Source organism: Condylura cristata, unplaced genomic scaffold (assembly GCF_000260355.1).
Source record: "Condylura cristata isolate star-nosed mole 26May11 unplaced genomic scaffold, ConCri1.0 scaffold00020, whole genome shotgun sequence".
NCBI classification, from domain to species: Eukaryota; Metazoa; Chordata; class Mammalia; order Eulipotyphla; family Talpidae; genus Condylura; species Condylura cristata.
In genome coordinates, this window is record NW_004567121.1 from 33,160,190 (window position 1) to 33,183,084 (window position 22,895).

The 22,895-nt window shown below is 50.8% G+C and overlaps 1 protein-coding gene across 10 annotated transcripts in view; it reads right to left on the reverse strand.

The window, feature by feature from the left end:
• Positions 1-1,748: 1,748 nt before the first annotated feature.
• Positions 1,749-22,895, reverse strand: part of KCNS3 (potassium voltage-gated channel, modifier subfamily S, member 3) — a 28,027-nt gene continuing 6,880 nt past the window's right edge. For 3 of the 10 annotated variants that reach the window (XM_012727539.1, XM_012727541.1, XM_012727543.1), the window contains 6 exons: positions 19,118-19,214; positions 17,973-18,036; positions 12,540-12,660; positions 12,166-12,238; positions 11,499-11,679; positions 1,749-3,757 (listed from right to left, as the gene is read on the reverse strand). In XM_012727539.1, the coding sequence (XP_012582993.1) occupies positions 2,223-3,698 (1,476 nt within the window). In that variant the 5' untranslated portion in view covers positions 3,699-3,757; positions 11,499-11,679; positions 12,166-12,238; ... (1 more) ...; positions 17,973-18,036; positions 19,118-19,214 and the 3' untranslated portion in view covers positions 1,749-2,222. Of the gene's footprint in view, positions 3,758-11,498; positions 11,680-12,165; positions 12,239-12,539; positions 12,661-15,667; positions 15,686-17,972; positions 18,037-19,117; positions 19,215-22,895 lie in introns of those variants that run through there. The other 7 variants (XM_004686424.2, XM_012727548.1, XM_012727544.1 and 4 more) reach the window with 6 other exon arrangements.

A 22,895-nucleotide genomic window follows, 5' to 3' on the forward strand; every position in this document is an offset into this window, starting at 1 on the left:
TCCAGCCTGTCTACGCTAAGGTCTTCTAGGAAGGCCCTTCAGGGCCCGCCCCAGCTGCCCAAGCAGTCTGGAAAACTGTAAACAAAGGTGCCCGCCTGGGGTCAGGGAGAAGAAGGCGCCCGTGCCAGCACCATCCCCTTTCGCTTCTGGCAGCACCCCAGACCGACAGTACGATCTCCCTGTCTCTCCCAGCACCCCCAAATACAGCAAAGCCGGAGGCAAATCGGTGATTCTTTCCTGAGTGTGGACTTAAAAATAAGCCACTTTTCCTGTGCTCTGCGGTTTCCTCATCTTAAAAGGGAGACGGCCATAAACTCTTACTGCTAAGGAATAAATGAGGTTGTCCAGGAAATGCTCTGGCAGGGTGGCTTTGGTGATCTGGATGGCTGCCGCTGCTGTTACATCTACATTATCATCACTCTATACCCAGTCGTACATCCCTCTTGCTAATTAGGAAAGCTTTTTCTAATATCGTCATCATCATCATTCTCAAAGTCTAAGGTCACACTTCCAGTATGTATATTTACCCCAAGGTCCAAGGCACTGGGGTGGGAACTTTGTTTAACTCGGCTTGGATGACACATACACAGAGAATAAATCTCCAGACCTGAAAGTATCTCTAAACCCTGTCCAGTTAAGTCAGAAGTCAGCAACGCTAGGGGGTGAGGCGTCTCCTCCCCTGCACCAGATAACCTCAGCAGCCACGTCTCTCACGGAATGTCTCTACAAACATACCAGGTGGGGTGATGGATGGATGTGACTCTTCCACTCAACATCCCTCAGAACACAGCCCAGGCCGGGGACAGGCGTGAGAGCCTGGACATCTCCAAAATCAAAACTCGAGCCACATTCTCTCTGCAGAGCCCCAAATTCTCTGCTACTTCCCTGAAAATGTGTACATGTGGCTTCTTCTGCATGCAATGGAGACACTACAGTCCTCAGGGCTGTTTTAAAATGCCGGCTCATTTTATGGCTGCTAGCAGAGTGCTTTTCAGCGATTTAAACTTCACTCCTCTGGCCACAGTGGATGGCATCTGCGCATCTGTACACGTCTCCTCTCCTCCATTCACTGACTGGTGCTGCCTGGGACAGGGCAGGTTTGGTCTGTGCTGCATGATCATCAGGCGGCGAGGTTTTATCTTCTCAATGAAAACTATAAAGTTCCAAATAGAAGCAGGAAACATAGCCATAAGGGCACACTCTCACCCCTCTGTGCCAACCTGAGCATGCCCTAAATGTGTGCAGGTGAGTCAGCTGACACTGCTGATCAGCCAACCACCACCAACTTGGCTGAACGAAAGAACCAGAACTATTAGGTTGTTGGAAAAGGCAGCCACATTTTGCAATCAAAAACACAGAAAAAATGTCATGACTTTTTCCAACATTCCAATACATGCAAAGTTCAAAAACAGATAGCAAAGGGCCTCCCAGTACTATTAGCACAACAGCTTGAGTTCAATCCCCCGCCAGAGAGCAGACCCACATGGCGCAGCAGACCTCTCCTGACCCGCTTGCTGCTCCTCTCAGCAGTGTACTTCTTCGATCTGCCTGTTCTGCTCCCCACTCTGTCTCTGGTGAATGCTCTCACCCCCACCCCCAGCACCTCTGGCCTGTACCCCAGTTATTCTATGCAAATCATAAATAAAATCTTTTTTAAAAGAATCATTACATACAACAAAGACCCTCAATGCTCCAGAAAGGGCAATTCTGAGACAATTTTGCAATGTACAGACTCAACATAAAAAACATACAACGAAGCCATGAGGCAGTTTATTAGGCTCCTAATTTCCATGTCTAGAACGTGAACATGGATTTACATGCGTTGTCTCATTTTGCGGATCTTACATGCATGTAGTCTCCAGTCAGCTGGGCCTTTGATTCTACTTGTCAGTAATTAGTTAGCTCAATGTGAGTAAATGACAAACATAGAATGAAACATAAGCCAACGCCACAAACCCCGCCCCATACCATACTTCTTTTTTTTTTTTCCAAAATCATATTATAACTCTCTCTTGTAAAAAATAAATTTCAGAACAAGGCAATTGATTCACCTCTCTGAGAAAAATAAAGACAATTCTCTCATGTTGGAGTAATGAGTGTCCAACTATGGCTGAAAGTACACCCTGAGAATTAAATGATCTGAACGAACCCATTGAGGTTTCTAAAGCTGTGTTAACCTAACATCGGGAGGGGACATGAGATACAGGCACGGACGTTTCTGCTCATTTTGCTGTGCAGTTCTCCAAGGAGACCGTGTTGTGAGCATCGTCGTGGTCTTCGATGCTGGAAGCATCCGTGGACTCGGGATCGCTCACCACGATTCCCACAGAAGACAGACTGGTGAGGAAGGCGTGCATCCGCTGGGCGTAAATGTCCCGAATGTTAAAGTAAGGGAGCTCGTGACACTTCTCCGGGGCGTCCTCGCTACACTGGTCCACGTCGATGTCCTTCTGCTTCTGGTAGTACTTGGAGAACTTGTTGAAGATGATGGTGATGGGAAGGGCCACCACCAGGATGCCGCAGATAATGCACGTGCTGGCGATGAGCTTCCCGGCCAAGGTGACGGGGTGAGTGTCCCCATAGCCCACGGTGGTCATGCTGATGGTGGCCCACCACCAGCAGACAGGGATGCTGGTGAGGCTGGACGTGTGGTCATCTTTCTCCACGGAGTAGATGAGCACGGAGAAGATGGAGACGCCCACCGACAGGAAGAGAAGCAGCAACCCCACTTCATGATAGCTGTGCCTCAGCGTGGCCCCGAGAGAGCGGAGTCCCACCGAGTGCCGGGCCAGCTTGAGGATCCGGAAAATTCTCATAAGCCGCAGGATCTGCACCACCTTGCCCATGTTCTCAATGCCGTCGTTGTCCTCCTCCTGGGTGTCGACAGCCAGCGTGGCGTAGAAGGGGATGATGGAGACAAAGTCGATGATGTTCAGAGGGTTCTTCCAGAATTTCTTCTGACAGGGAGCCGCAAACAGCCGGATGGCAAGCTCGCCCGTGAACCAGGTGACGCACGCGATCTCCACGCCCTCCAGCACCGGGTCGTCCACCTCGCCGTCCTCGTTCTGGAACTCCGCCATGCTGTGAACGCACATGGCCACGATGGAGGCCAGCACCACGCTCAGGGAGGAGATGGCGATGAACTTGGCGGACAGGCAGTACCCCGGGTTCTCCATGAGAATCCAGATCTTCTTTCGGAGCCGGCCGCATCGCAGCTTGTCAAACTTCTCCAGCTCCTTCTCGAACACAGACGACTCTTCGAAGGAGGAGTCGGAGCTCACCTCGTTGCTTTTCTGCTCCCAGCCCCTGTCGTGGCTCTCCTCCTTGCGCTCCTGGTAGCGGTTGCTGCAGCAGGAGTCGATGAAGAGCTCGTTGATGCCCCAGTACTCGATCTCCTGGCAGAAGGAAAACACGCAGAGCTCCTCCATGACGTGCAGCTTCCCGGTGTAGTAGAAGTTCAGCACGTATCTGAACAAGGACGGGTTCCGGTCAAAGTAGTACTCCTTGTCGGCCACGCTGTAGTCATCGCACAGCTCCAGGATGGCCTCCTCCGAGTGGCAGGTGAGCAGCTTCCCCAGCCTGGTGTGAGGAAACCGCAGCAGGGTGCTCTGGTCCACAGACTGCTTAAAGCCCCCCACGTTCAAGTTGACAAGTTCCTCGTCTTGTCCAGGGCGATGGAAAAACTCACCAAACACCATGGTGGAGACGGGAGGCGGAGAGCTGGCCGGGCAGGGAGACTAAGACGGTGGCACCGCACCTGAAACCAGCACAGGACAGCAGCGTTAGCCCCGCCCCGCGCCCGCGCGTCAGTCTGGTTCCGACCGCTGCGCCCGGATGGCGGCTACACTAAAAGCAAAAGGAAGTGGACTAAAAGGAATACACTCTCGCACATCGTGACTTCGAGAAAATCAATTCAAAGCCGGTTTTTTGTCTGGGATTGAGTCCTTGCACACGGCTGCCGGGAATGTGTATTGGTGCAGCCGTGAGAAAGCTGTAGGGGCCTCGAAATATAAAAGAGAAATTCCATGGGTCCAGCAAGCCCACTGCTGGGTTTCTGTGCCAAGACTGCACCAGCAACATAAAAGTTAAGAGGCATCTGAGCCACCTGCTTGTCTCGGCATCATTCACAGCAGCCGGGAGCCGGGACAACCCAAGAGCTGTGGGCAAAGGGCGGGATGAGGAAAATCAGCACACGCGCAGAGAAGGAGCCTGCTCAGTTCTGGAAAAGAAAGGGGAGACCCTGCCTTGGGCAGCACTGAGGCTGGAACCCCTGGGGTCCACCGTGTGCTCAGTGGAGTGATCCAGACAGAAAGACTCGCACCCAAACACCGACGGTGTCCTGCCTATGAGGAAGACAATGAAACAAACTAGAGAACACGACAACTCTTAAGCTGGAAGAGCACACTAGTGGTTTTCAGAAGTGGGGGAAAGAGTAGGTACCTCAAATAAAAGAGCTCAGCTATATGGTGACAGATGGGAACTAGACTTCTGGTGATGAGTATAAGGTAGTCTATGGAAATTTAAGTTAGGACACCGTACACCTGAAACTTGCGTAACATTCCGTATCAATGAACAATTCACTATTACTTCACCGGCTTTTAAAACTGGGGTTAGCTGCAATTTTTAGAAAAAGAGAAAAGCCTATGAGGTGATATTAACGAACCCTAGTCCCTCTTTTTCTACTTACTAAACATCCCCAATTTACCTCCACCCCCAAAATGACAAAATTTGGGTCACTTACACGGTGCGAGCATCTCCAGCCTCTGCCACGAGACCTCCCACATGTCAGGTTGCCCCCCAGCTCATGGTTCTTCTCTCCCTGTCCCTAAGGCTCGTCATGCACCCCCAGAACAACCGTCGCCGCTGCTCTGGACCTCTCTCCCAACCCGCACATGACAGGGGGCTCGGCTCAGCTCCCACAAAAGATGTAGGGCTCCTCTCACGCTCCCCATGTCCCTACTCCCTGTGTTTGCATCCGGACAATCAAGGTAAGTGCCCTTATCTTAAAGATACAGTTACATGCATGGATGGTGTTTCAGGTACATCCACGTAGGAAGAAGCCGACTGGAAGAAACCTTTTCAAGTTAATTGCACTATCAGTTTTCTGACACAAACACACCTCTCTGCCTTCCCCCTCCCTCACCACCAGTCTCCCGTCTGTGTGCACAGCCTCCATGCCGCCCGCCTAAGTCCACACCAACCTGGACCATAGAGCCTGGTCAGCCCTGACACTGACCAGAACATGCCAGATCCTTCTCAGACAGAAAGGCACAGACATGACCACCGCCCAATACAATGATGCTTCCTTAGAAGTCGATGATACCAGTAAAAGAGGCTGTCCCACAACGAGCTCCCACCGAGTGCTATGAGCGGCCTTGAGCACACCCTGTCATTTCCTCAGGCAGCACTATAAAGTAGATGTTTAAGAAGGTTGATCTATCCAAGATGACATGCTAGGTACGTGGTCGAGCCAGGATTTAAACCGAGGTGCAGTAACCCCACAATACCACCACTATAAATATCCCCTCCTGTTTGCTCTCTTGTTACAATCCAGCAATCCAGTGAGGTCAGGGGTTCGACAGAAGTGAGGAAAGGCACCTTCGGGTTATTGAGAAAAGAGCAATGACCGGTCTGGAAACTTCCCACCGGGGTTGCATGCAGTTCAAAGGTTCAAGGTTCAAGCAGCGCTGACTAACCCAGGGAAAAGGGCGCCCAGAGAAGAAGCACTCCCGACAGGAGGCACCAGAAGGCGGCGACCCTCCTAGCTCCATCCAGCAGAGTGTAGACTTCGTGCTAAAGGCAAGACCACTAAGTGATGGTGACCTCTGAGGCGTGGGGTTGTATCTGTGGCCGCGACTTTCAGGGGCCCCTGACCCCACTGTGGCTGAGTGCAGGTGGGGGGGAGCACCAGACAGGGCTGTGACAGGAAGGAGGAGGCCAGAGGGCCGGGCCTCACAGTGGACACTTTGAGACAAACACAAGGAACTCACCAAGGGTTGAGTGCCTGGGTGGACAGGAAGGGCAGGGCAAGGGCAGTGGACAGGAGCTTTCTACTGTGCCTGTGGGGTGACCACGAAAACACCAGTAGAGGCAATCGTCAGGAAGGAATTTCTGGCCGAGGCTGTCAGCAAGACAAGAGACTCCACCTCTGAGCGGACAAAGCAGAGGACACAACCTCGACGTGCAGCCATCTGCCGTCCACCCAAGGGGCCTCGCTGCTCAGGAACACGAGGCGCTCGCTCTCCAGTGGCCACCGCTGGAGGTCTTCAAGACACAAGACTCTCCATGGTCTGAGGTGCCCTGGGACGGACTTGCAGTCCCCTTCCGAGACTTGGTTTTCCTTGGCTGCTGCCGCCAGTGTTCAGGGAGGCGCATCTCTGCGAGGGGCCTCGGTCAGAGCTCCTGGTTTGGTCCAGACATTCACGAAGCCTCAAGCTGCTGAAAGAGAGCTCATGCTCACGGGTAAAGCCGAGCCAACGCCCCGCCGGCTCGTGTAGCTCGCGGTGGGTCACAATGCCCGCTAGGCCTGCTGGGTTATTCCTCATCTCCGTGGCCAGCGGAAACCGCCATGAGGGACACCACCTACCTGGGCTGGCCACCAGCATGGAGCCCGGCCCCCCTCGACCTGCAGCCGCTTGTCTAAAGAGCATTGAGAACCCCCCCACCCCCCGCCCCGGGCCGTCTGTCCTCCTTTCTGTCACTCCGTGAAGTCTAGTCACAAAGGCAACACCTATCATCAAAGCAGGGGTCTCTTGTCTTGGGGCTCTGAGAAGAGAGGGGAAGGAAAGACACCCCGACACAATGCCAAAGGAAAGAGAACCGTTTGGGAGGAGGATCGGGTGAGACCCAGCAAAACTGAATAGTTGTGTGCCTTTGACCCCTTCTGGAAGCCTCTCCCAGAGAGACAGGCCAAACTTGAAGATACCTGCATAACTGGAAACAGTCCAAAAATTCATCGAAAAAGGATTGGCCCAGTAAGCGGGCCTCTCTCTCTCTCTCTTCTCCGCAGACGCATGTTTGTGCAAGCGTGCCTGCACCGACATCATTGCTCAGATGCACGTGTGAGGTGAGGAAAATATGGCCGTGCCTGCACAGCAAACACACACGCACACAACTAAAGAAAAAGACCTTGTGGAAGGATAAACCAAAGATGAGTAAGAGGAGACAGGGACTAGAGTGAGGGGCTCGGATTGGAAGCTGGACTTAGAAAACAAGTGTCTCACAGATAACATGAATCATAGTAATGAAACAAAATTAAATAAGAATGTAAAGACAGTCCCTAAAATTGCACTTATTATATATTAAGTTGCTCGTTAATCTCAGAGAGGTAAATTATCTCGAGGTTTTTTAGAACATAATAATTTGACTGTTCATCCCTAGTGTATATACCCGAGGACAAATAAACTGTAGAAATCATAAAATATTTTTGTTCTTCATGATGTAACTGTACTGAAACTTTAAACTCATCCACACACAGCAGAGGGTAAAGCAAACAAAGGATGATGGTAAAGCTCTTAGGAGCCTGGAAGGCTAAGGGTACAAAATAAAAGAAAACAAATATCAAAGAGAAAAAGAAAGAAACCCAGAGATCCTGAACGTGAAATGGAAGCATCAGTATAAACTGCTCCTTTTTGTTAAAAGGAGACTTTACTTCCACTGAAGAGTGAGTCTTAGAACAAAAAAATTGCCACCAACTGTGGTTGCTAGAGAGTATCCCCTTCAGGACAGAGGTGCTCATCCTCACACCTGCCGGGAGTGCGAACAGGTAAGTGTTCTCAGCTAAATCCCTCTTGGGGAATCACCAGCAGCCAAAGACGGTCTCACCGAAGATCCCAGTATCTCCCCAGGCCAGGTCCCAGGCAGTGACTTATCTATGACAGGCCGACAAAGACCCAGCACCCCTTCCTCACATTAGTGGCCCAGGCCCAGAGCTGCCCACAGGGTTAGCTGAGGGGTCTGCTACAACCTCGTCAGAGTCGGTGATCTTCCTTCACTTCCCACAGGCGCTGATCCGCAGGGCACCCCCACAAACTCCCTGCCCATGGACCTCTGTCTCAGTCCACTTCCTCTGGGGAGCCCCACCGAAGACACCACTCAGGGAGCATTCTCAGTGTGCAGATGGAGGCATCAAAATATCAATCGCACTAAGCAGAACAACAGTTCTTGGAGCCATAGCTGATGCCGGATCTGGAGCAACAACGTAAGCGATAAGCCAGGAGTACGTTGTTCTATCTGGCAACAAGGAAAGCAGGACCTCAGACAGGCAGGGAGTCAAGGGCACGCAGCATCAAAACAGGAGACACCCACTAGTCAAGCATGGGCCATGCGTGCATCAAAAAGGAAAACAAATCTCCAACGCATTGGAACACATCGGGTATGTTAAACTGTCTGAGTTCTTAGTCATCTTTTTAAATAAGAGAGGAAAGCATACATCGGTGACCTTTGGAAGGTGCAAGCATGCCAGCTCACTATTCCGGAATATGAGAAACAGAAAAATCAACATTTATCCTGCCTTCCTGCATGAATTATCCCAAGGAGAACAATGCAAGGGGTTCACGACTTCCGGGGGCGGGGGGGGGGGGTAGTAACTGCAGATGTAGTGGAAACAGCAAGAGAATTAGCAGCGGAGTCTGAAGATGGGGCTGAAATGCCAAAATCTCATGCTCAAATGTTAACAAGGGAAGAGTTTCTTGAGCTGGAATCCACTCCTGGTCTAGAGGCTGTGAACACTGTGGAAAGGGCAGGGACGATGAACTAAACCTAGCTGGTTCAAAAGCATCAGTGTGTGGCAAGATGGAGCCCACTTTTGAAATCAGTTCTGTGGGTGAAACACTGTCAAATCGCATCACAGGCCAGACGCAATTCTCTCATGACAGGAAGAACCACTCAATGTAGCGAATTTCACTGCTGTCTGATTTTAAGACATTTAAGTCTTATTTAAGACTTCAGCCTCCACCATCCAGGCGAGACCCTCCACCAGCACAAAGGGAGAACTCATCAAAGGCTCAAAAGACAATTTCTAACAATCAAGTATTTTTTAATTCATTAAATGTGCCCATTGTTCTCCCACATAATGCTAATAGTACACACTTACTAGACTCCAATATAGTACAAACACAATTTTTATATGCATATAGAGTCGGTGTGACTTGCTGTCTCGTGATCCTCAGTTTATCGGGGGGGCTAGACAAGATGCAGCTGTCCGACGGTTGAGGGTTTGGTACTAAGCATGCAGAAGGTGCACGGGGTCTCCAGTTGGGCACAGCCGTGGGTACAAAAGGCTGAGATAGAAAAATCAACTGCTATTTTTATGCTCCTCCTCAGAAATTGCTTAGGCTGCCTCTATCCATCTCCCTGCTGACATCAAGCCAAATGACCCATGGCAGAAACAGGGAGAGACTATATTTGACCACCTTGTGCTTCCTGGTGTTTGTGAGATTGAAAAGGAAGACAAAGAGGCCAAAAATCCGAGATATTCACTGGAAGCTTGAAAGAAAAAACTACATTGATCCATTTCTCTCCATAAAGCCGTTAAAAACCATTAACCTCTTACCTCTCTCTGCTTCCTACTCTCAAACTCACTTAAAAAATACTCTCAAGAAAGTCTCCCGCATACACACGCACACACGCGTGAGTGGCTTTGAAAATGCACTCGCCTTGCTCGGAAAAATAACAAAAGTAGGATGAATACAATTCAGTTTTTCATTGGGCAGAATCACCCCTTGAAAATCAGTTTCACCAAAGTAAATGAAAACCCAGATTTCTTTCCCGTCCCTGCTTGTCCAAAATCTGCATTAGTCAACGTGGGAAAAGCTCATTGTTGAGCATTAATGTTGCTTTATCTGTGGTACATTCTTCAAAAAGCTTTTCTATTCCATTCTATAAATAAAAATAATTTGTTTAAAAGGGAAGATCACACTAACCTCTATTTCTGGCCATTTCATGTAAGACTATTCCTAGTAAAGCCGAGCAAATGTAAATAATTAAACATCTACCCTCAATGCTCACGCAGAGACGAAGTACCCCCCCACCCTGAAGAAGTGTGAACACATACTCCTAAACCATCTACAGTGTTACAAACCAATGTTACCTCAGTTAAAAAATTAAGACAACTAAAAAATAAAAAATTTAAGACAACTGAAAAAGTCACTTGTTGACCCAGAGCAGACTAGAGAGTAGGAGGGTATTTCAATGGCTTGTGTAGTCCACGCTCTGTGGAGATTTAAAATGGCGATACTGGCCTCCCTGGTGACGCAAGGGGTTAAGTCTCAGCACTATGAAACTGTCTGCAGTTACTGCAGTGTAAGTTTGATCCCTGGCCAGGGAGGTGACCCACATGGCTCAGCAGACATCACCTGTCTTGCCCGCTGCTCCCCTCAGCAGTGTGTTTCAGTAGATATGCCTGTTCTGCTCCCCACTCTGTCTCTGGTGAGTCCTCTCACCTCACCCCACCCACCCACATACACAACTCTGGCCTATACCCCAGCTCTTGCATGCATGAATAAATAAAATAAACCTTTTTTTTTTTTTAAATGGAGATGCTGGTGATCCTTGACACAGGTCTAAAAAATCAAGGCATTTTTACAGGAGCTAAAGTATTGCAATCCTAAGAAACAAGTTACTGTTCATGAGACCTCTGGAAGGTCCTGCCTTGAGTCACCGTGCAGAGACAGGTATCTTCAAAAAGCCTTCTGGAGCTGGGTCCCTGTTTCCAGAATCAACATTCCCTGGGCATCCAGAAGCTCCTTCTGGAGTCATTCCCACCAGGAGACCCCGCCCTTCTGTTAATTTCTACTGTAGTAGAGGGAAAGATACTTTGATATGGAAGAAATAACCTAGGCTTCACGTTTTTGACAAAGAGCTAGCAGAAGGAGCAAAACACGAGCAAAATGACAAAGAGCTAGCAGAAGGAGCAAAACGGTCAAACAGTATATTAGACAAATGAAGTGGATGTAGCTGGGTCTGCAGTGAAAAGCTGCTCTTGATGGCGGAGGCTGGTGGTGCCCTATGAGGGAACAGACATAACTCAGGTGTTCCAGAAGTACCTGGAAACTCCAACTCTAGTGTGGAAGAGCTTGTCTCATGTGAAGTGAGCCACCATGTTTGCAACATGATGTGGCTCTAACAAAAACATGTCTCAGCTCAGGCTCTTCCAATACGACCCCATGTGATTCCGAGCCCAGTACCACAGCACCATGGAAGGCAGATGCACTTGAGTAGGGGCCCATGGGAGCTGGCACATTAACTGTATATGGCCTTACTCCCCCAATCTAAACTACAGATGTCAAGTGGAGAGTGGGTGATGGGCAGTGTGGGCTAAGAATCTTCCAGAGTTGGCCTGCAACCTCCCCACATCCCAGGCGTTTTCTCCTTTACTCATCAGCCCAGCTGCCCGGGGGATTTTTCCCCCTTCATTTCTGTCACTACACTGTAAGGCTGGTTCTGCCTTCCTTTGACACATAAGGTTCCAGAGAAAAGGTTGGAGAGGCAGCTCTTACCCTTGTGGTGTTGATGTCACGCACTCTGCCTTCATCCTGCTGGGTGCAATGTCCATGGTCAACCAAGAAGCTCCACCCATCTTCTAGAAGGATGTGTGGTGCGCATAGGCATTTAGTGGCCAACAAGAGAAGATTCCTGCTCTCTGGTTGTGCCCGCCCAAGTCACTGGGAAATCACTCTCCTGCAGAAAAAACATCCATCAATTTCCTGTAGCTCCAAGAAGAGACACGCCCAAGACTCTGTCAACTCAGACTCAGCACAAGTGGCTGATGAGTTCCTGCCTGCCTCACAGCCTCATCTTGTTCCCGGGGGACAAGGGGGCTCCTGTGGGTCACATTGTGAGTGGGGAGGCATCATGGAGCTCCAGGCAGAAGGACTTCAGATCTTTATGGCAGTGGACACCAGTGTTACCAGAATGTTGGCCTTGGTTCCCTCGGCCAACAGAAGGAAACAGAGTTTGAGAAGGGGGTGGTTTAGTTTAATTTGTGGGCAAATTGAGGCAGGCAGACCAGTGCAGGAAAGACTACCGTCCTGCTCTTGGGCCGAGGGCAGGGTATTTATCCAGAGTTACAGGAGCAGAAGGGGGCTGGGGGCAGTAAGCAGTGTCCACCCTTGCGACACAAGCACCTGCAGGTTGTGGTGGCCACCAGCTCGCTTCTGCTCTCACCTGGTGGCCAGCAGTCCCGATGTTATCGTCTTAGATGCTCTCTTCCTCTGAATGTAAGGAAACGAAATTAAGCCTAGCGGAGAGAAAAAGAGAACAGGAGAGCTTATCTGGTAGACAGAGAGAGCCATATACTCTGTTGCTCTTCACTGACCCCAAACTCCCCCCAAGAGCTGGGGCATCTCCACTGACCCCAAAACCAACAAAGCTTTGAAAAATGAGAGCGCCCCCAGAATTAGGAAGGTGATCTCTCCCCACCCACACGGTTCTTCTGGAAGCCACTGTGTCCTGACACAGCCATCCAGGATGGACCTATAAGCCTCCACGGACACAAACTGTCCTCCACATACAGGCGGGGTTCTGAGGGTCACACTCACAGAAATGACACCGCTGCTCGCCCTTGAAGCCAGAGGTCTCCAAGTTCAACTCCCCGTGTTGCAGCTCACAGCTCAGAAATGGCCTCAGGGACCAGATAAGAGACTGATTAACCTAAGTTGGCTGGGGCGGGGGAAGGACACCTTGAGTTCATATCAAACAAAAGGACACATTTCACATTCTTATTCTGAATTTCTTTTTCTCCTCCTCCCTGTAGAATCTTTTAAAAGGCAAAAAGTTTTCAATTCCCAACAATAAGCCTTGTCTCTTGGTGATGCATTCCCCTAGATTTATGCGAGTATCTCAGCATCCATTCATTGATTTTCATGTTTCCCAATCAATGCCAGCGCCAAGCTTTGCGGGAGTGGGGCAGACAGGGAGGGGGAGAGACACAAGATTGATTCTGAGGCTCAGGAAGGAAGAGAAGGACTTCCAGCTGAGGCACTCACTAAACACGAATTCTCCAAGGTGGGATCACCAGGCTTTACCCCAGAATTTGACAGTACAAACAAGATACAGAACCTGCCCCCTCCTTATGCCCCCAGGAGTTCACAGACCCCAAAACCAAATACATAAGCAATGGGGGGGTGGTGAGGGAGAGGGAGAGGGAGGAAAGCAGTTTTCAAGCTGGTCCACCAATGATCCTTCCGTTAATTTCCACTTCTACTACAGCTGATAATAAGGGAAGATCCAGAATTGAACTTCTAGCATAGGACTCTTGAGAGACACATGAGGGAAATCTCAAAAGGAATAAATAGAATCAGTACAGGAGTTAAAACCCTCCTCCCTTTCCTCCTCACCTGCCCAGCTCCCCTCCTACCTCCCCCTGTTCCTCCCAGGAGAATCTTTGGGTCAGACTCAGCTCTCTGCTTTCCAAAAAAAAAAAAAAAAAACACAAATGCTAAATCCTTTTAACAGGCGGTTTAGTTCACTAGTCCTTTGCCCTATGAAATGCCTTTCCAAATGTAGCTCCCTTTAGAGGAAAGTAAAATTAATCTGGCTGGGAGATAATTAATTAACTGCAAACAGCCTTGATATCACTCTCTTAATTACTGGAGAACAAAATGAACAAAGTAGTTAGGCTCTTGGCACTCAACAGGAAGCCAGGCTGAGGTTAGCCCAAGCATCTTCTTCTTCTTTTCAGGGAGCAATGGATCCCCAGCCAGCGTCGTCCCAGAACATCAAGCTGTCCCCTTGGCTCGCTTTCCACCCCAAAGCAGAATCCCCATGCCTTGCCACCATCCTGAATTTGGGGGGGAAACCTGGACTGGGGTGGGGGGAATGTTATACCAGCCACCTCCTTTAGGGCATTCACATTTGAAGAACGATCTCTGCACACAGAATGGCAACTTGCATTTTCTGAGCACGGAGACTCCCACACCCCCCTAGGAGTTTCCCACGGGTCACCTCTGTGCTCTATGTGGGTAGCACCTTGTGCTGCTTCGCATTTTAGGGGGTGCGACGGCAGGTCGCTCAAAACCCCACACCTGCTGTATGCCAGGCAGAGTCAAACTGGGCAGGGCTGCAGAATTCAGTTAGAATGGAAACTCAGTTCCACTCTTAGTGTCTGGAGGGAATTGGGAGGGGGGCTGGGAAGAGGGGCCAGACAGCACCCTCTGCAGCAGGTTTGGGGGAAGAAGACTGGTCCCTTTAGACACCCTCTCCTCCGCCTGCCTTACCACCCTCCCAAATGCCCCTTTCCTCTAAATTTCTGTCATCCGTGGGTGTGTTCAAAAGAAGAGAGGAGGGTGTGTGGCATGAGTCAAGCTCGGGCAGGTTGACTTCTCAGAGTGATGCCACAGGATCCAGGTAAAAAGACCTCTCTCCACGGGTGACCTGCGCCTCTCCTCTCAACAGCCAGGGCGGCGGCCTCCTCGGCCTCCCTGGGCATCCCTCCAGCCTGGCTGTGTGTCCTGCGGCCTGACTGCCACCTGCACGACTGACTGCCCCTAACTGCAGGGAAGAGGGCAAAGAGAAGAGCCAGGTGGGGCCCATGCCAGCCGCAGGCCTGACTGACAGCAGCTCTTGCACCTACCAAGGAAAATCAAGGGGTGTGATAGTGACTTCACGCGTCCTGCTTCAGGGCTCAGTATCAGAGGAGTGAGTCTCTCCCAAGTCACAGTAAAGCTGCTGTCCCAAAATTCACTGTGCAGTCAGCGCTGAGAGAAACTCTGACACCGCAGCTTTGCCCACAACCTTGCGGGCGCCTGGAGTGCGGAGCCCACCGCTGGCCACCTCACCACAGGCTCTGAGACGCTGTCACCTCGGAGCCGCCCACGAGGCCGAGAAAGCCCCCAGCTAGGGATAGAGTCCACCATCCATCTTCATATTAATTATCCCTGTTACACAGTGGTGCTTGACACATTTTTATTGAACCAATTCCTCTCTTCCAAGTCGACACGACTAAAGAGTAAATTAATTAATAGAATTGATGTGGATAAGAAAATGCAGGTGGGTGGCAATGGAAACAGAAGAGAAAGTGTCAATGACCCAAGTTGGTTCCAACATCCATCCAGCACATTTTTTTTTTAAGATTTATTTCTTTATGCTTACAGAACTGGGGTATAAGCCAGAGGTGTGAGGCGGTAAGAGGATTCCCCAGAGACAGAGTGGGGAGCAGAAGAGGCAGATCGAGGAAGTACACTGCTGAGGGGAGCAGAGGGAGACAGGAGAGGTCTGCCGCACCATGTGGGTCAGCTCCCTGTCCAGGGATCGAACTTGCACTGAAGCAGCCATGGCTTGGATTGACTTCACATTGCAGCGCTCCAACCCACTGCTCCACCAGGGAGGACCCCATCCAGCACTTTCTAAAGAGCTTTTCTCCAAGAAGCTGCCTCTCCAGCCCTGATGTGAAACATCTTAAATGGCACTTGAAGCATCCTTTCCTCATCAGAACGACCCTCCAAAGCCTTCCCTTGTTGCCCCCTGCAACACCTCCCAGAGATTTCAGGGCAGGTGAGCTCCGTGGCCCACATGGTTCACTCTGCCTGCCCCTCCTATGTCAGTGGAACTTAATAGAGCAGGCAGGGCTCTATTCACTCTGTGAGTTTCTACTAGTCAGTCTCCTGAGTTGACCAGCACTGGGACATTGGAAGTGGGAGCAGCCAGGCTGACAGAGCCCATCTCTCACCTGTGACAAAGCCAGCACGTAAATGGCACCTTTGGGCCTGCTCTTGGCAGCCAGCAGCTGCCCAGCTCTGTCCTGACCTTGCAAGCTTCTGCGGCCAGTTTCTCAGCTTCAGCATATCGCTATTTTCAGGCTGGGTGATTCCTGTGTGACGGAGCTATCCGGTCATATAGGCTGCGTCCTGGGATCCTGGTTCTACATCAAAGATGCCAGGAGCCCTTCTCCTCACTGCCCTCTATGGTTAAGGCCATCAAAAATGTCTCCAGAGAATCAAACTGTCCCCACTTGTGAGTCACAGAGCCAGAAGCAAGCAGGTAAGAGACATCAGGCCCCCAACCTGGGGCTGGTCATTCAGGGAGTTCAGAGTTCAGAGGAACATGACGCATCATTTATATCCTGCTGGCAGGGTCTGGGGATCTTCCCAAACATTGCCCTTTGAGAATTCTGTCAGGGGCCTCCCTGGTGGCACAAGGGATGAAGAGCAGCACTGTGAAGCTATGGGCAGTCCTGCAGCACAAGTTCGATCCCCGGCCAGAGAGTGACCCACAGGGCGCAGCAGACCTCTGCTGTCTCCTCAATGCTCCCCTCAGCAGTGTTTCAGTCCATCTACCTGTTCTGCTCCCCACTCTGTCTCTGGAGAATGCTCTCACCCTCCTCAGCCCCCCACATCTCTGGCCTGTACCCCAGTTCTTGTATGCCTAAATAAATACATCTTTTTAAAAAAGAATTCTGTCATTTCATTTCTGGTGATGGACAAGCAAAATTTGCTAACAAGGAACAATAAAGCAAGGCTAAGCGTCTGTTGAAATGCAAAGCACGATTCAGGAAGTTGGATTTAAAGACTGTGGTTTCCTCAGAGTTTGTGCTGGTCACTACTATTCCTGGTGCCAGAGCCACACACACAAAAGCAAGCACTTAAGAGAAGCTGCCACAGCTTCCCGCTCTGGGGGGTCCAGCTGCCCGCCCCCTCTCCTGATCAAAGCTCCCGTCCTGCAGAAATTCATGGATGGTCCAGGAGAAATGCAAATACATGTTGGTTTTGTAGTCTTACCTCTGTTCATCAATCCCAAACCAATTTTCCATAAAATCTGAGAATAATGAAATCATAGGCATAATAAGGAAAGGTGAAATCCAACTCTATCTCCATTTTGCTTAACTAATGAGAATTGTGGTCCAGGGTTTTGCTTAAATTAAATTAAGATATCACAGTCATATTGCTGTAATTGGATTTAGTGCACCAGCAAAAAAAGAAAGAAAAGAAAAGAAAAAGTATTTGTATTTAAATCCTATAATCCAAAGCAATCCAAATAACACAACTTCCACTTGATTCAAACAGTAATTTATGAAGAATATCCGCAAACTACATACTTTTTCCAAATTATCCAATTTCAAGAGCAACTTAAGTTCATGTAAGAAAGCCTTGAATGAATATTGATTATTTCGCTTTAGGTTGGTCTGCTGTCCCAAGAAGGAAATGAAAACTTCTCAGGGCATATAATATATACAGGGATTTAAGAATAAATTTACAGAAGTCCTGGTCTTCAGAGAGAAAGTCCAGTAAGTGCTTTCAAAAGCAGAGTCTCTAAATGATATTTTGAACGTAGCATAAATTCCACTGCTCTCGGTCATTCCTAATGAGTGAGTGTGATGCCGTCTCCAGAGACCCCAAAGGCTCCATGTGGGTGACTGAACACTGCTTTCCTTCTGGGGTTCTGAGCACAACAAGATCCCCAGGGGAACACAAGGAGCAGCTGCCACTGAGTCACCAACAAAGACGATCGCTGGAAAGGAAGGCTGTGGAAGGATGGGCAATACCAACTAAGAGGAAGCAGAACTGCCCAGAACTCACCCTCGCGGGGGGCCCCCCACATGTTGACAGGACTCTGGGGCCACCCAATGGCCCGCAGGCTGCTGCCACCCACCAACCCCAGCAGGAACTGTGCACCTGACCAGACTCCCTCACTAGCCTGGCCAACTGAAGGCCAGAGCTGGCCTCCGCCAGGACAATCAGGCCCATGGGCCCACTGGGGGGCTCTAACGTTTCCATGGCGAAGGCACCCAACATCTGCACCAACAGGTGATCAAGAGGAACTCTGAAAAGCAAGCGTTTGGAGCCTGTGGGGACAATGAGTGCCATGAGATGGGAACAGGTCAACAGGTCAAAGGACACCTTCGCAGGACACTTCAGGATGCGTGTCACACTATGGGACGTGTCCTGAGGGAAGAAATCAGACACGTGAGCAAGGATATGTGTCCCGGGGGCTTGCTGCACCACTGGAGATTCACACGCGTCACAAGTCCAGCTCACCTAAACATCATAGGTCGGGGAGAGTCCCAGGGTAGCAGCTGGCCATCCACAGGTGTGCGGGCCACTGAAACGCCAAAATGGTGATAGTGAGACGCCTCGTACTGAGTCTGAGCCCATTAAAGCCTCATGACTCCTGTGCAAGAATCACGTTCATTGGATTCACGCTACAGAGGGAGACTGGGAAACAGAGACAGTAACTAACCCTCCGGGTTAGTGCTGCAAAGCCACTTTCTCAACCACCAGCCCCTGCTACTTTCAGACTCATGAAAAGGCAGGCACAATATGCTTTGTCCAAAAAAATTCTGATACAATATATATATGGCAAGATGATCTTTACAAAATATGTCTGACTTTAGAAAGGGAAAAAAAAACTCTAAGAATATATACACCAGAGCCCTCCCTGGTGGCGCAGCGGGTTACAGCACAGCACTAAGAAGCTAAAGCCACTGCAGCATGAGTTCAATCCCCGCCCCGGAGGTGACCCACATGGTGCAGGAGACCTCTCCTGACACTCCCGCTGCTCCCCTCAGCAGTGTACCTCAGTCAGCCACTTCTGCTCCCCACTCTGTCTCTGGTGAATCTTCTCACCACCCCTGCACCTCTAGCCTGTACCCCAGTTCTGTATGCATACATAAATAAATCTTGTTTTTTAAAAAAAGAATGTGTACACCAAAACACTGGATGCCTTCCCCCAGATGAGGGGGTGATTCTTGCTTTCTACTATGTAACACTCAACATTTTAATGAGACAAGCACTAGAAAACATGTATAAAAATAGTTATTTCTAGGCCATCACTGGTGGTGCAGCGGGTTAAAGCGCAGCACTAAGAATCGAAAGCCACTTCCGCATGAGTTCGATCCCCGCCTGCCCTGGAGGTGACCACATGGCGAGGCAGACCTCTCCTGACCCGCCCTTTGCTCCCCTCAGCAGTGTACTTCATTGATCTGCCTGTTCTGCCCCCCACTCTGTCTCTGGTAAAGCCTCTCACCGCCCTTGCAACTCTGGTCTGTACCCCAGCTCTGTATGAATAAATAAATAAATCTTTGAAAAAAAGAAAAAGAAAAAAAATAGTTATTTCTATTTGGAAAAATAAAAGGCCATCAGCACAGGGCCTGTGCAGAGAAAGAACCAGTCAGTGAACTTACAGATTGGGAGAGATGGACTCGGACACACTCCAGGCACCTTTACAGGAAACATGAGCTTCCGCTGTCCATCCACATCAGCTGCTGGGCCGGCACTGTCCTGGGAACCAAGGGTAAAAGACAGCGTGACATGGCCATCGGAGCTCGGAAGAGTTTGGGGGTGAGGAGGCACAGGAAGCAAGTTCAACAGAAGCAGAGGCTGCTGGGTAGGGTGGAGACAGAAGCAGGCTGGAGCCACGGAAGGTTCAGGAAGTAAAGGCTCAGGTGGGATCGGGGCATGGGGACAGTTACAGGAACTTCAGCCAGACCTTGAGGGTCAACTCTGATGTGAACAAGGGCAGAGAGGTTGGAGAGGTTGCCTCACAGGGAAGAAAGTTTCTGCGCAAAGGTGTGGGCCAGAAAGCTAGTGATTTGTACCAAGAGCAAAATATGGTTCCATTTGACCTGGATGGAGCCCTATGACCTGCAGGTATTTCTACAGATTATTTCTTCTTCAAATAGAGAGTCCTCTGGCTGCACTAGACATGACTTTATGAGTCAGGACAAACAGCTGTGAGAGAGCTCTAGATAGGAGAGCAGCGGTGTAGCCATGCAAAGAATCTTCCAGCAGAGCACTCCGGCCTGGGTTGGCAAAAGGATTTTGCTGCAAGAGGCCAGTCACAGGTACATGAGAAAAACCTCTGAGAGTTATCACTGCTCCTAGGACATCTGTAAATTAGAGGCAGATGGTGGCATAGGATCGAAGGACAAAGGGCTATCAAGCTCCACCCCCAGCCAGCCAGCTGACCCACATGGCCAGCAGACCTCTCCTGGCTCCCCACTGCTCCCCTCAGCAGTGGATTTCAGTAGACCCACCTGTTCTGTTCCCCCTCTCTGGTGAATCCTCTCAGCCCCACCCCCGCACCTCTGGCCTACACCCCAGCTCTTGTGTGCATAAACACATCTTTTTTTAAAAACGAGACAGCCACTGGGCACTGTCACCCAGCAGCAAATGCAGGGACCTGAAGCCGCAAGGGGGAGTCGTGGCAATGCAAAGACAACCCAGAAATATCAGCGACCTCCCCTTACTGCACCCCAATTAAATGGACCCCACTTAAGTGAGTCTTTGCCTAACGCACAGGGGTCAGCAGAGAGTAGGAGGTCCTTGGAATCATAAAGAAAAAGCAACTGAAAAGGAAGAACAGCTGGCCGCTGTGACGAGCAGGGCACTGGCCCAGCAAACGGGGCGCTGTCCTGACGTCGGGGCGCCAGGCAGTTGGCTCACCCAAGGTGTGAAGGCACACAGTTTTTTTTTTTTTGTTTTTAAAGATTTATTTATTTACTTGTGCATACAGAACTGGGGTACAGGCCAGAGGCTCAGGGGTGACGAGAAGCTTCACCAGAGACAGAGCGGGGAGCAAAACAGGCAGATCGACGAAATACACTGCTGAGGGGAGCAGCGGGCGGGTCAGGAGAGGTCTGCCGTGCCATGTGGTCACCTCCGGGGCAGGCGGGGATCGAACTCATGCGGAAGTGGCTTCAGATTCTCAGTGCTGTGCTTTAACCCGCTGCACCACCAGGGAGGGCCCGCACACATAGTGTTTTTATGGAAACTTGTCCTTTTTTTAAATGTTGGCAACTAGCTTTTAAATGTTTTAATCCTGCGATCCAAATCACACAGATCTGCGGCCGAGAAGCCCCCACAGCGGGAGCGGGCGATGCGTGGCCCCACCCCGCGCGCCCCCGCTCGCTCCCGCCCTCTGCTCTTCTCCAGGGGACTCGGGGACTCGTCCACTCCGGAGCCAGACACGTCTCTCCGCAGATCTCTGTCCCACCTTCAGACTCGCGTAGCTGCCAACGGGGGTATCCCTCCGACGCCCACTGGGGCCTCAACACGCCCCCTTTCCCTTCCTCCCGGATTCCTGACGGTGCCTCAAACCCCATTCCCATTGCTGCCCTGTCCGCCTCGGCTTTAACTAAGTTGGTTTCTGTCCAGGGCTTCTAACTGTCCTCCCTGCCTGGGGCTTGTCTCTGATTTTCTATTCTCAAATCCATTCTTCACACCAAGCTAAAGTCACCTCCCAACCTGCCCAGACTTCAAGTTCTCTGAGGGTGCTGGGGGCCTCAGGAAAAGCCGCGGACCCAGATGCCGGAGTCGGAACCTGGCTTCCCCACTTACTCTTGAGGGACCTTGGGCAAGTCATCTCAGCTCTGTGAGCCTCCGTGTCCTCAACCCTTCAGCGAACACCATCTGACCCCCAGCAGAAAGGTCCTGGGACTAGGCTGGAGGCTGAAGGGAAGACAGGTCTTCAGGCATTGCCCATCTCTGTCAGGTAAGCAACAGCGACAGGGTGGCTGAAACAGGCAGGCTGCAGACAGTCTGCTCAGAGAGCCCCTGGCCTCTTCGATGCTCCCGTCACCTGTGCCCGGGGCTGTGCTGGCCTGGGAGGAGCTCCCAGCTCGTCCTCAGCGCTGACCTTCCACTAAGACAGCAAGGGGGCAGTTATCCAGTGGCAACCCAATGTGCTTAGGGAAGAGGCCACAGTCTCCATCCAGCTTTCCCTGAAAGATCTCCATTCTTCACCTTAAATTATGGGGGTGGGGGGGCTCCCCGGTGGTGCACCTGGTTACAGCACTGCACTGAGAAGCTAAAGCCACCTCAGCAGGAGTTCGATCCCCACCCCGGAGGTGACCACATGGCGCGGCAGACCTCTCCTGACCCGCCCGCTGCTCCCCTCAGCAGTGTACTTCATCGATCAGCCTGTTCTGCTCCTCACTTTGTCCCTGGTGAATCCTCTCATACTCCACATCTCTGGCCTGTACCCCAGTTCTGTATGAATAAATAAATAAATCTTAAAAAAAAATTATGGGGGTGCAGAAGGAGGAGGAATTTCGGGCACCACGGAAAAAACAAATTAACTACGGGTGTGACCGAGACTCCTCTCTGGTGCTCCCAAACTGCATGCGAGGCCAGTGACCCCCTTTGCCTCCACTTCTCACTAAGACCCTCCCTCCCCAGGGGCCCTTCCAAAGCACCAGTCAGAAGGCGCCTGCTCTGCGTGGCCTACGAGTGTGCCAGGACCTTCGCACTGAGCTCTGGCTCACCCCCCTTGGATGTCAAGCAAAGACATCCCTGCCAGCCTGGCTGGCCTTAGCACCCACCAATCTGCTCCAAAGCCCCCCTCAGCCCAGTCACGTGACTCCCCACACCAGCCTCATGGGCACCGTCACCCCCAGACCTCAGGGAGGCTGCTTCCTCCGTTCCTTCTTTTCCAGTTCTTTCCATAATTCCACATATCATCTCTTCCAGGACAACATATCTTTGCTGTGCACACACACACACACACACACACACACACCCCTGATGCTAACAGGCACCGGTCCCGTGTACCAAAGAAGCCTGTTTCTTAGCAATGCTGTTGATCAAGCAGCAGGAGCAGCGCAGAGCAGACAAGTGGGAGAAGTCTGGTGGAAAGATGGTAAATGGATTCTCTGCTTCGGGCTCAAAGACCAGGGTTTTCCGGCTCCACAGAGAGTGGAGGAGGCTACTTGGAGGCCATGTCCTGTCAGCCACCGAGCCGGGCCCAGGACTGAGGCTGAGCAGCGGGAGCGCACTCTTGCTTTCTGCAACAGTCTGAGCTGCTGACACCTTCTGGCATTTCCAGAGGATTCTAGAATGCTTGTTGCTGCTAAAAGGGCTGTTGCCAAACCATAAATCCTCAGCATAGTTGCAAGGAAGCTTTCAGAGAACCAAGTGTCCACTGCCATTCACCACGGCCACTTCAGGGCGGAAAAAGTTTCA